This window comes from Phyllobates terribilis, unplaced genomic scaffold, assembly GCF_046119375.1.
Source record: "Phyllobates terribilis strain yellow unplaced genomic scaffold, ASM4611937v1 Scaffold_10__3_contigs__length_209671492, whole genome shotgun sequence".
Classification (NCBI taxonomy): Eukaryota; Metazoa; Chordata; class Amphibia; order Anura; family Dendrobatidae; genus Phyllobates; species Phyllobates terribilis.
This window is the reverse complement of record NW_027362770.1, coordinates 203,824,640-203,837,779: the sequence shown is the minus strand read 5'-3', so window position 1 is coordinate 203,837,779 and position 13,140 is coordinate 203,824,640. Positions and strand designations below refer to the sequence as shown.

The window sequence follows — 13,140 nt, the reverse complement described above, 5'->3', positions numbered from 1 at the left end:
TCCTCCAGTCACCTCCAGAGCTGCAGCCACTATACTGCTGGTACATGGTGCCCTATCCTCCAGTCACCTCCAGAGCTGCAGCAACTATACTGCTGGTACATCGTGTCTTATCCTCCAGTCACCCCCAGAGCTGCAGCCACTATACTGCTGGTACATGGTGTCCTATCCTCCAGTCACCCCCAGAGCTGCAGCCACTATACTGCTGGTACATGGTGCCCTATCCTCCAGTCACCCCCAGAGCTGCAGCCACTATACTGCTGGTACATGGTGCCCTATCCTCCAGTCACCTCCAGAGCTGCAGCCACTATACTGCTGGTACATGGTGCCCTATCCTCCAGTCACCTACAGAGCTGCAGCCACTATACTGCTGGTACATCGTGTCTTATCCTCCAGTCACCTCCAGAGCTGCAGCCACTATACTGCTGCTACATGGTGCCCTATCCTCCAGTCACCTCCAGAGCTGCAGCCACTATACTGCTGGTACATGGTGCCCTATCCTCCAGTCACCCCCAGAGCTGCACTCACTATACTGCTGGTACATGGTGCCCTATCCTCCAGTCACCCCCAGAGCTGCAGCCACTATACTGCTGGTACATGGTGCCCTATCCTCCAGTCACCTCCAGAGCTGCAGCCACTATACTGCTGGTACATGGTGCCCTATCCTCCAGTCACCTCCAGAGCTGCAGCCACTATACTGCTGGTACATGGTGACCTATCCTCCAGTCACCTCCAGAGCTGCAGCCACTATACTGCTGGTACATCGTGTCTTATCCTCCAGTCACCTCCAGAGCTGCAGCCACTATACTGCTGGTACATGGTGCCCTATCCTCCAGTCACCTCCAGAGCTGCAGCCACTATACTGTTGGTACATGGTGCCCTATCCTCCAGTCACCTCCAGAGCTGCAGCCACTATACTGCTGGTACATGGTGCCCTATCCTCCAGTCACCTCCAGAGCTGCAGCCACTATACTGCTGGTACATGGTGCCCTATCCTCCAGTCACCTCCAGAGCTGCAGCCACTATACTGCTGGTACATCGTGTCTTATCCTCCAGTCACCTCCAGAGCTGCAGCCACTATGCTGCTGGTACATGGTGCCCTATCCTCCAGTCACCTCCAGAGCTGCAGCCACTATACTGCTGGTACATGGTGCCCTATCCTCCAGTCACCTCCAGAGCTGCAGCCACTATACTGCTGGTACATGGTGCCCTATCCTCCAGTCACCCCCAGAGCTGCAGCCACTATACTGCTGTTACATCGTGTCTTATCCTCCAGTCACCTCCAGAGCTACAGCCACTATACTGCTGGTACATCGTGTCTTATCCTCCAGTCACCCCCAGAGCTGCACTCACTATACTGCTGGTACATCATGTCTTATCCTCCAGTCACCTCCAGAGCTGCAGCCACTATACTGCTGGTACATCATGTCTTATCCTCCAGTCACCTCCAGAGCTGCAGCCACTATACTGCTGGTACATGGTGCCCTATCATCCAGTCACCTCCAGAGCTGCAGCTACTATACTGCTGGTACATGGTGCCCTATCCTCCAGTCACCCCCAGAGCTGCAACCACTATACTGCTGGTACATGGTGCCCTATCCTCCAGTCACCTCCAGAGCTGCAGCCACTATACTGCTGGTACATGGTGCCCTATCCTCCAGTCACCTCCAGAGCTGCAGCCACTATACTGCTGGTACATGGTGCTCTATCATCCAGTCACCTCTAGAGCTGCAGCCACTATACTGCTGGTACATGGTGCCCTCTCCTCCAGTCACCCCCAGAGCTGCAACCACTATACTGCTGGTACATGGTGCCCTATCCTCCAGTCACCTCCAGAGCTGCAGCCACTATATTGCTGGTACATGGTGCCCTATCATCCAGTCACCTCCAGAGCTGCAGCCACTATACTGCTGGTACATGGTGCTCTATCATCCAGTCACCTCCAGAGCTGCAGCCACTATACTGCTGGTACATGGTGCCCTATCCTCCAGTCACCCCCAGAGCTGCAACCACTATACTGCTGGTACATGGTGCCCTATCCTCCAGTCACCCCCAGAGCTGCAGCCACTATACTGCTGGTACATCGTGTCTTATCTTCCAGTCACCTCCAGAGCTGCAGCCACTATACTGCTGGTACATGGTGCCCTATCATCCAGTCACCCCCAGAGCTGCAGCCACTATACTGCTGGTACATGGTGCCCTATCCTCCAGTCACCTCCAGAGCTGCAGCCACTATACTGCTGGTACATGGTGCCCTATCCTCCAGTCACCCCCAGAGCTGCAGCCACTATACTGCTGGTACATGGTGTCCTATCCTCCAGTCACCCCCAGAGCTGCAGCCACTATACTGCTGGTACATGGTGCCCTATCCTCCAGTCACCCCCAGAGCTGCAGCCACTATACTGCTGGTACATGGTGCCCTATCCTCCAGTCACCTCCAGAGCTGCAGCCAGTATACTGCTGGTACATGGTGCCCTATCCTCCAGTCACCTCCAGAGCTGCAGCCACTATACTGCTGGTACATCGTGTCTTATCCTCCAGTCACCTCCAGAGCTGCAGTCACTATACTGCTGGTACATGGTGCCCTATCCTCCAGTCACCTCCAGAGCTGCAGCCACTATACTGCTGGTACATGGTGCCCTATCCTCCAGTCACCCCCAGAGCTGCACTCACTATACTGCTGGTACATGGTGCCCTATCCTCCAGTCACCTCCAGAGCTGCAACCACTATACTGCTGGTACATGGTGCCCTATCCTCCAGTCACCTCCAGAGCTGCAGCCACTATACTGCTGGTACATGGTGCCCTATCTTCCAGTCACCTCCAGAGCTGCAGCCACTATACTGCTGGTACATGGTGCCCTATCCTCCAGTCACCTCCAGAGCTGCAGCCACTATACTGCTGGCACATGGTGCCCTATCCTCCAGTCACCTCCAGAGCTGCAGCCACTATACTGCTGGTACATCGTGTCTTATCCTCCAGTCACCTCCAGAGCTGCAGTCACTATACTGCTGGTACATGGTGCCCTATCCTCCAGTCACCTCCAGAGCTGCAGCCACTATACTGCTGGTACATGGTGCCCTATCCTCCAGTCACCCCCAGAGCTGCACTCACTATACTGCTGGTACATGGTGCCCTATCCTCCAGTCACCCCCAGAGCTGCAGCCACTATACTGCTGGTACATGGTGCCCTATCCTCCAGTCACCTCCAGAGCTGCAGCCACTATACTGCTGGTACATGGTGACCTATCCTCCAGTCACCTCCAGAGCTGCAGCCACTGTACTGCTGGTACATCGTGTCTTATCCTCCAGTCACCTCCAGAGCTGCAGCCACTATACTGCTGGTACATGGTGCCCTATCCTCCAGTCACCTCCAGAGCTGCAGCCACTATACTGCTGTTACATGGTGCCCTATCCTCCAGTCACCCCCAGAGCTGCAGCCACTATACTGCTGGTACATGGTGCCCTATCCTCCAGTCACCTCCAGAGATGCTGTCACTATACTGCTGGTACATGGTGCCCTATCCTCCAGTCACCTCCAGAGCTGCAGCCACTATACTGCTGGTACATGGTGCCCTATCCTCCAGTCACCTCCAGAGCTGCAGCCACTATACTGCTGGTACATGGTGCCCTATCCTCCAGTCACCTCCAGAGCTGCAGCCACTATACTGCTGGTACATAGTGTCTTATCCTCCAGTCACCTCCAGAGCTGCAGCCACTATACTGCTGGTACATGGTGCCCTATCCTCCAGTCACCTCCAGAGCTGCAGCCACTATACTGCTGGTACATGGTGCCCTATCCTCCAGTCACCCCCAGAGCTGCAGCCACTATACTGCTGGTACATGGTGTCCTATCCTCCAGTCACCCCCAGAGCTGCAGCCACTATACTGCTGGTACATGGTGCCCTATCCTCCAGTCACCCCCAGAGCTGCAGCCACTATACTGCTGGTACATGGTGCCCTATCCTCCAGTCACCTCCAGAGCTGCAGCCAGTATACTGCTGGTACATGGTGCCCTATCCTCCAGTCACCTCCAGAGCTGCAGCCACTATACTGCTGGTACATCGTGTCTTATCCTCCAGTCACCTCCAGAGCTGCAGTCACTATACTGCTGGTACATGGTGCCCTATCCTCCAGTCACCTCCAGAGCTGCAGCCACTATACTGCTGGTACATGGTGCCCTATCCTCCAGTCACCCCCAGAGCTGCACTCACTATACAGCTGGTACATGGTGCCCTATCCTCCAGTCACCTCCAGAGCTGCAACCACTATACTGCTGGTACATGGTGCCCTATCCTCCAGTCACCTCCAGAGCTGCAGCCACTATACTGCTGGTACATGGTGCCCTATCTTCCAGTCACCTCCAGAGCTGCAGCCACTATACTGCTGGCACATGGTGCCCTATCCTCCAGTCACCTCCAGAGCTGCAGCCACTATACTGCTGGTACATCGTGTCTTATCCTCCAGTCACCTCCAGAGCTGCAGTCACTATACTGCTGGAACATGGTGCCCTATCCTCCAGTCACCTCCAGAGCTGCAGCCACTATACTGCTGGTACATGGTGCCCTATCCTCCAGTCACCCCCAGAGCTGCACTCACTATACTGCTGGTACATGGTGCCCTATCTTCCAGTCACCTCCAGAGCTGCAGCCACTATACTGCTGGCACATGGTGCCCTATCCTCCAGTCACCTCCAGAGCTGCAGCCACTATACTGCTGGTACATGGTGACCTATCCTCCAGTCACCTCCAGAGCTGCAGCCACTGTACTGCTGGTACATCGTGTCTTATCCTCCAGTCACCTCCAGAGCTGCAGCCACTATACTGCTGGTACATGGTGCCCTATCCTCCAGTCACCTCCAGAGCTGCAGCCACTATACTGCTGTTACATGGTGCCCTATCCTCCAGTCACCCCCAGAGCTGCAGCCACTATACTGCTGGTACATGGTGCCCTATCCTCCAGTCACCTCCAGAGCTGCTGTCACTATACTGCTGGTACATGGTGCCCTATCCTCCAGTCACCTCCAGAGCTGCAGCCACTATACTGCTGGTACATGGTGCCCTATCCTCCAGTCACCTCCAGAGCTGCAGCCACTATACTGCTGGTACATGGTGCCCTATCCTCCAGTCACCTCCAGAGCTGCAGCCACTATACTGCTGGTACATCGTGTCTTATCCTCCAGTCACCTCCAGAGCTGCAGCCACTATACTGCTGGTACATGGTGCCCTATCCTCCAGTCACCTCCAGAGCTGCAGCCACTATACTGCTGGTACATGGTGCCCTTTCCTCCAGTCACCTCCAGAGCTGCAGCCACTATACTGCTGGTACATGGTGCCCTATCCTTCAGTCACCTCCAGAGCCGCAGCCACTATACTGCTGGTACATGGTGTCCTATCCTCCAGTCACCTCCAGAGCTGCAGCCACTATACTGCTGGTACATGGTGTCCTATCCTCCAGTCACCTCCAGAGCTGCAGCCACTATACTGCTGGTACATTGTGTCTTATCCTCCAGTCACCTCCAGAGCTGCAGCCACTATACTGCTGGTACATGGTGCCCTATCCTCCAGTCACCTCCAGAGCTGCAGCCACTATACTGCTGGTACATCGTGTCTTATCCTCCAGTCACCTCCAGAGCTGCAGCCACTATACTGCTGGTACATGGTGCCCTATCCTCCAGTCACCTCCAGAGCTGCAGCCACTATACTGCTGGTACATGGTGCCCTATCCTCCAGTCACCTCCAGAGCTGCAGCCACTATACTGCTGGTACATCATGTCTTATCCTCCAGTCACCTCCAGAGCTGCAGCCACTATACTGCTGGTACATGGTGCCCTATCCTCCAGTCACCTCCAGAGCTGCAGCCACTATACTGCTGGTACATGGTGCCCTATCCTCCAGTCACCTCCAGAGCTGCAGCCACTATACTGCTGGTACATCGTGTCTTATCCTCCAGTCACCCCCAGAGCTGCAGCCACTATACTGCTGGTACATGGTGTCCTATCCTCCAGTCACCCCCAGAGCTGCAGCCACTATACTGCTGGTACATGGTGCCCTATCCTCCAGTGACCCCCAGAGCTGCAGCCACTATACTGCTGGTACATGGTGCCCTATCCTCCAGTCACCTCCAGAGCTGCAGCCACTATACTGCTGGTACATCGTGTCTTATCCTCCAGTCACCTCCAGAGCTGCAGCCACTATACTGCTGGTACATGGTGCCCTATCCTCCAGTCACCTCCAGAGCTGCAGCCACTATACTGCTGGTACATGGTGCCCTATCCTCCAGTCACCTCCAGAGCTGCAGCCACTATACTGCTGGTACATCATGTCTTATCCTCCAGTCACCTCCAAAGCTGCAGCCACTATACTGCTGGTACATGGTGCCCTATCCTCCAGTCACCTCCAGAGCTGCAGCCACTATACTGCTGGTACATGGTGCCCTATCCTCCAGTCACCTCCAGAGCTGCAGCCACTATACTGCTGGTACATCGTGTCTTATCCTCCAGTCACCCCCAGAGCTGCAGCCACTATACTGCTGGTACATGGTGTCCTATCCTCCAGTCACCCCCAGAGCTGCAGCCACTATACTGCTGGTACATGGTGCCCTATCCTCCAGTCACCCCCAGAGCTGCAGCCACTATACTGCTGGTACATGGTGCCCTATCCTCCAGTGACCCCCAGAGCTGCAGCCACTATACTGCTGGTACATGGTGCCCTATCCTCCAGTCACCTCCAGAGCTGCAGCCACTATACTGCTGGTACATGGTGCCCTATCCTCCAGTCACCTCCAGAGCTGCAGCCACTATACTGCTGGTACATCGTGTCTTATCCTCCAGTCACCTCCAGAGCTGCAGTTACTATACTGCTGGTACATGGTGTCCTATCCTCCAGTCACCCCCAGAGCTGCAGCCACTATACTGCTGGTACATGATGCCCTATCCTCCAGTCACCCCCAGAGCTGCACTCACTATACTGCTGGTACATGGTGCCCTATCCTCCAGTCACCCCCAGAGCTGCAGCCACTATACTGCTGGTACATGGTGCCCTATCCTCCAGTCACCTCCAGAGCTGCAGCCACTATACTGCTGGTACATGGTGCCCTATCCTCCAGTCACCTGTAGAGCTGCAGCCACTATACTGCTGGTACATGGTGACCTATCCTCCAGTCACCTCCAGAGCTGCAGCCTCTATACTGCTGGTACATGGTGCCCTATCCTCCAGTCACCTCCAGAGCTGCAGCCACTATACTGCTGGTACATGGTGCCCTATCCTCCAGTCACCTCCAGAGCTGCAGCCACTATACTGCTGGTACATGGTGCCCTATCCTCCAGTCACCTCCAGAGCTGCAGCCACTATACTGCTGGTACATGGTGCCCTATCCTCCAGTCACCTCCAGAGCTGCAGCCACTATACTGCTGGTACATCGTGTCTTATCCTCCAGTCACCTCCAGAGCTGCAGCCACTATACTGCTGGTACATGGTGCCCTATCCTCCAGTCACCTCCAGAGCTGCAGCCACTATACTGCTGGTACATGGTGCCCTATCCTCCAGTCACCTCCAGAGCTGCAGCCACTATACTGCTGGTACATGGTGCCCTATCCTCCAGTCACCTCCAGAGCTGCAGCCACTATACTGCTGGTACATGGTGCCCTATCCTCCAGTCACCTCCAGAGCTGCAGCCACTATACTGCTGGTACATCGTGTCTTATCCTCCAGTCACCTCCAGAGCTGCAGCCACTATACTGCTGGTACATGGTGCCCTATCCTCCAGTCACCTCCAGAGCTGCAGCCACTATACTGCTGGTACGTGGTGCCCTATCCTCCAGTCACCTCCAGAGCTGCAGCCACTATACTGCTGGTACATGGTGCCCTATCCTCCAGTCACCTCCAGAGCTGCAGCCACTATACTGCTGGTACATGGTGCCCTATCCTCCAGTCACCTCCAGAGCTGCAGCCACTATACTGCTGGTACATCGTGTCTTATCCTCCAGTCACCTCCAGAGCTGCAGCCACTATACTGCTGGTACATGGTGCCCTATCCTCCAGTCACCTCCAGAGCTGCAGCCACTATACTGCTGGTACATGGTGCCCTATCCTCCAGTCACCTCCAGAGCTGCAGCCACTATACTGCTGGTACATGGTGCCCTATCCTCCAGTCACCCCCAGAGCTGCAGCCACTATACTGCTGGTACATCGTGTCTTATCCTCCAGTCACCTCCAGAGCTGCAGCCACTATACTGCTGGTACATGGTGCCCTATCCTCCAGTCACCCCCAGAGCTGCAGCCACTATACTGCTGTTACATCGTGTCTTATCCTCCAGTCACCTCCAGAGCTGCAGCCACTATACTGCTGGTAAGTCGTGTCTTATCCTCCAGTGACCTCCAGAGCTGCACTCACTGTTCTGCTGTTACATCATGTCTTATCCTCCAGTCACCTCCAGAGCTGCAGCCACTATACTGCTGGTACATGGTGCCCTATCATCCAGTCACCTCCAGAGCTGCAGCCACTATACTGCTGGTACATGGTGCCCTATCCTCCAGTCACCCCCAGAGCTGCAACCACTATACTGCTGGTACATGGTGCCCTATCCTCCAGTCACCTCCAGAGCTGCAGCCACTATACTGCTGGTACATGGTGCCCTATCATCCAGTCACCCCCAGAGCTGCAGCCACTATACTGCTGGTACATGGTGCCCTATCCTCCAGTCACCTCCAGAGCTGCAGCCACTATACTGCTGGTACATCGTGTCTTATCCTCCAGTGACCTCCAGAGCTGCACTCACTGTTCTGCTGTTACATCATGTCTTATCCTCCAGTCACCTCCAGAGCTGCAGCCACTATTCTGCTGTTACATTGTGTCTTATCCTCCAGTCACCTCCAGAGCTGCAGCCACTATTCTGCTGGTACATTGTGTCTTATCTTCCAGTCACCTCCAGAGCTGCAGCCACTATTCTGCTGGTACATGGTGCCCTATCATCCAGTCACCTCCAGAGCTGCAGCCACTATACTGCTGGTACATGGTGCCCTATCCTCCAGTCACCTCCAGAGCTGCAGCCACTATACTGCTGGTACATGGTGCCCTATCCTCCAGTCACCCCTAGAGCTGCAGCCACTATACTGCTGGTACATGGTGCCCTATCCTCTAGTCACCTCCAGAGCTGCAACCACTATACTGCTGGTACAATGTGCCCTATCCTCCAGTCACCTCCAGAGCTGCAGCCACTATACTGCTGGTACATGGTGCCCTATCCTCCAGTCACCCCCAGAGCTGCAGCCACTATACTGCTGGTACATCGTGTCTTATCTTCCAGTCACCCCCAGAGCTGCAGCCACTATACTGCTGGTACATGGTGCCCTATCATCCAGTCACCTCCAGAGCTGCAGCCACTATACTGCTGGTACATGGTGCCCTATCCTCCAGTCACCTCCAGAGCTGCAGCCACTATACTGCTGGTACATAGTGCCCTATCCTCCAGTCACCCCCAGAGCTGCAGCCACTATACTGCTGGTACATGGTGCCCTATCCTCTAGTCACCTCCAGAGCTGCAACCACTATACTGCTGGTACATGGTGCCCTATCCTCCAGTCACCTCCAGAGCTGCAGCCACTATACTGCTGGTACATGGTGCCCTATCCTCCAGTCACCCCCAGAGCTGCAGCCACTATACTGCTGGTACATGGTGCCCTATCCTCCAGTCACCTCCAGAGCTGCAGCCACTATACTGCTGGTACATGGTGCCCTATCCTCCAGTCACCCCCAGAGCTGCAGCCACTATACTGCTGGTACATGGTGCCCTATCCTCCAGTCACCTCCAGAGCTGCAGCCACTATACTGCTGGTACATGGTGCCCTATCATCCAGTCACCCCCAGAGCTGCAGCCACTATACTGCTGGAACATGGTGCCCTATCCTCCAGTCACCTCCAGAGCTGCAGCCACTATACTGCTGTAACATGGTGTCCTATCCTCCAGTCACCCCCAGAGCTGCAGCCACTATACAGCTGGTAGATGGTGTCTCATCCTCCAGTCACCCCCAGAGCTGCAGCCACTATACTGCTGGTACATGGTGTCCTATCCTCCAGTCACATCCAGAGCTGCAGCCACTATACTGCTGGTACATGGTGTCCTATCCTCCAGTCACTCCCAGAGCTGCAGCCACTATACAGCTGGTAGATGGTGTCTCATCCTCCAGTCACCCCCAGAGCTGCAGCCACTATACTGCTGGTACATGGTGTCCTATCCTCCAGTCACCCCCAGAGCTGCAGCCACTATACTGCTGTAACATCGTGTCCTATCCTCCAGTCACCTCCAGAGCTGCAGTCACTATTCTGCTGGTACATGGTGTCCTATCCTCCAGTCACCCCCAGAGCTGCACCCACTATACTGCTGGTACATGGTGTCCTATCCTCCAGTCACCCCCAGAGCTGCACTCACTATGCTGCTGTAACATGGTGTCTTATCCTCCAGTCACCTCCAGAGCTGCAGTCACTCTTCTGCTGTTACATCATGTCTTATCCTCCAGTCACCTCCAGAGCTGCAGTCACTCTTCTGCTGTTACATCATGTCTTATCCTCCAGTCACCTCCAGAGCTGCAATCACTCTTCTGCTGTTACATCATGTCTTATCCTCCAGTCACCTCCAGAGCTGCAGTCTCTATTCTGCTGTTACATCATGTCTTATCCTCCAGCCACCTCCAGAGCTGCAGTCACTATTCCGCTGTTACATTGTGTCTTATCCTCCAGTCACCTCCAGAGCTGCACTCACTCTTCTGCTGTTACATCATGTCTTATCCTCCAGTCACCTCCAGAGCTGCAGTCTCTATTCTGCTGTTATATCATGTCTTATCCTCCTGTCACCTCCAGAGCTGCAGTCACTATTCTGCTGTTACATCATGTCTTATCCTCCAGTCACCTCCAGAGCTGCACTCACTATTCTGCTGTTACATCTTGTCTTATCCTCCTGTCACCTCCAGAGCTGCAGTCACTCTTCTGCTGTTACATCATGTCTTATCCTCCAGTCACCTCCAGAGCTGCACTCACTATTCTGCTGTTACATGGTGTCTTATCCTTCAGTCACCTCCAGAGCTGCAGTCACTATTCTGACGTTACATCATGTCTTATCCTCCAGTCACCTCCAGAGCTGCAGTCACTATTCTGCTGTTACATCATGTCTTATCCTCCAGTCACCTCCAGAGCTGCAACCACTATTCTGCTGTTACATCATGTCTTATCCTCCAGTCACCTCCAGAGCTGCACTCACTATTCTGCTGTTACATGGTGTCTTATCCTTCAGTCACCTCCAGAGCTGCAGTCACTATTCTGCTGTTACATCATGTCTTATCCTCCAGTCACCTCCAGAGCTGCTGTCACTATTCTGCTGTTACATCATGTCTTATCCTCCAGTCACCTCCAGAGCTGCAACCACTATTCTGCTGTTACATCATGTCTTATCCTCCAGTCACCTCCAGAGCTGCACTCATTATTCTGCTGTTACATGATGTCTTATCCTTCAGTCACCTCCAGAGCTGCAGTCACTATTCTGACGTTACATCATGTCTTATCCTCCAGTCACCTCTAGAGCTGCAGTCACTATTCTGCTGTTACATCATGTCTTATCCTCCAGTCACCTCCAGAGCTGCAACCACTATTCTGCTGTTACATCATGTCTTATCCTCCAGTCACCTCCAGAGCTGCTGTCACTATTCTGCTGTTACATCATGTCTTATCCTCCAGTCACCTCCAGAGCTGCAACCACTATTCTGCTGTTACATGGTGTCTTATCCTTCAGTCACCTCCAGAGCTGCAGTCACTATTCTGACGTTACATCATGTCTTATCCTCCAGTCACCTCCAGAGCTGCAGTCACTATTCTGCTGTTACATCATGTCTTATCCTCCAGTCACCTCCAGAGCAGCAGTCACTATTCTGCTGTTACATCATGTCTTATCCTCCAGTCACCTCCAGAGCTGCAACCACTATTCTGCTGTTACATCATGTCTTATCCTCCAGTCACCTCCAGAGCTGCACTCACTATTCTGCTGTTACATGGTGTCTTATCCTTCAGTCACCTCCAGAGCTGCAGTCACTATTCTGCTGTTACATCATGTCTTATCCTCCAGTCACCTCCAGAGCTGCAGTCTCCTGCCGTCGTGCTCTTACCTTCCGCCATCAGCTCGTGTTTGTGGATCAGTCGCTCTGCAGCGTCCTCTGTGGCGTCCGCCTGGTACTGCTGGTACTGGAGGAACTCTCGCAGCCTCTCTGAGGAGAGGGCGGTGCACTCCTTGGACAGCTGGTGGAAGAGCTGCAGCAGCTCAGGCCGGTGGACCAGCTTCTTGTAGATGGACTTGAATCCGCTGACGGTGATGAGGCCGGATCTGCCGGGATCCTCCTGCTGTAGGAAGACGGGAAACAGAGCGGAAAAAAACTGGGATCTCAATATCCCCAGGAGCAGAGAGCGACTGATAGTCATCAGTGCGGGTGATAGGAGACAGGCGGAGGCCGTCACATGCTGTATAGCCATGTACGAGTGGAGGAAACCACCACCACCATCACCACCACTACCACCATCATCACTATCATCATTACCACCATCATCATCAGTATCATCATCACCACCACTACCGCCATCACCGTCACCATCATCACTATCATCACCACCACTACCGCCATCACCACCACTACCACCATCATCACTATCATCATTACCACCATCATCATCAGTATCATCATCACCACCACTACCGCCATCACCGTCACCATCATCACTATCATCACCACCACTACCGCCATCATCACCACTGCCATCATCACCATCATCATCATCACCATCATCATCACCACCATTACCGCCATCATCACCATCATCATCACCACCACTGCCATCACCGTCCTCCGAGATGATGACCGCTTCTCACCGTCCTCCGAGATGATGACCGCTTCTCACCTTCATCAGGGATTTCAGGTGTTGGGTTTCGGTGGTGACATTTAACCCTTTCAGCGTGTCCACCACGTCCTGACGCGTCATGAGCCCGGTGCTGGAGCTCAGACCTCTGCACAGTGTATTAAGAGACCAACAAGGGTCCACGGCCACAAGAGCTGTGACATCATCATCAATGTCAACAATAAGTGTCCCCTAACCCACCACACCCTCC

General features: G+C 54.2%; 1 protein-coding gene across 3 annotated transcripts in view; it reads right to left on the bottom strand.

Annotated features, from left to right (window-relative positions):
• Positions 1-12,258, bottom strand: part of PLCZ1 (phospholipase C zeta 1) — a 162,195-nt gene extending 149,937 nt beyond the window's left edge. For all 3 annotated transcript variants that reach the window (XM_073650570.1, XM_073650572.1, XM_073650571.1), the window contains exon 1: positions 12,149-12,258. In XM_073650570.1, coding sequence (XP_073506671.1) covers positions 12,149-12,158 — 10 coding nt within the window. In that variant the 5' untranslated portion in view covers positions 12,159-12,258. The remainder of the gene's footprint in view (positions 1-12,148) is intronic.
• Positions 12,259-13,140: the final 882 nt, after the last annotated feature.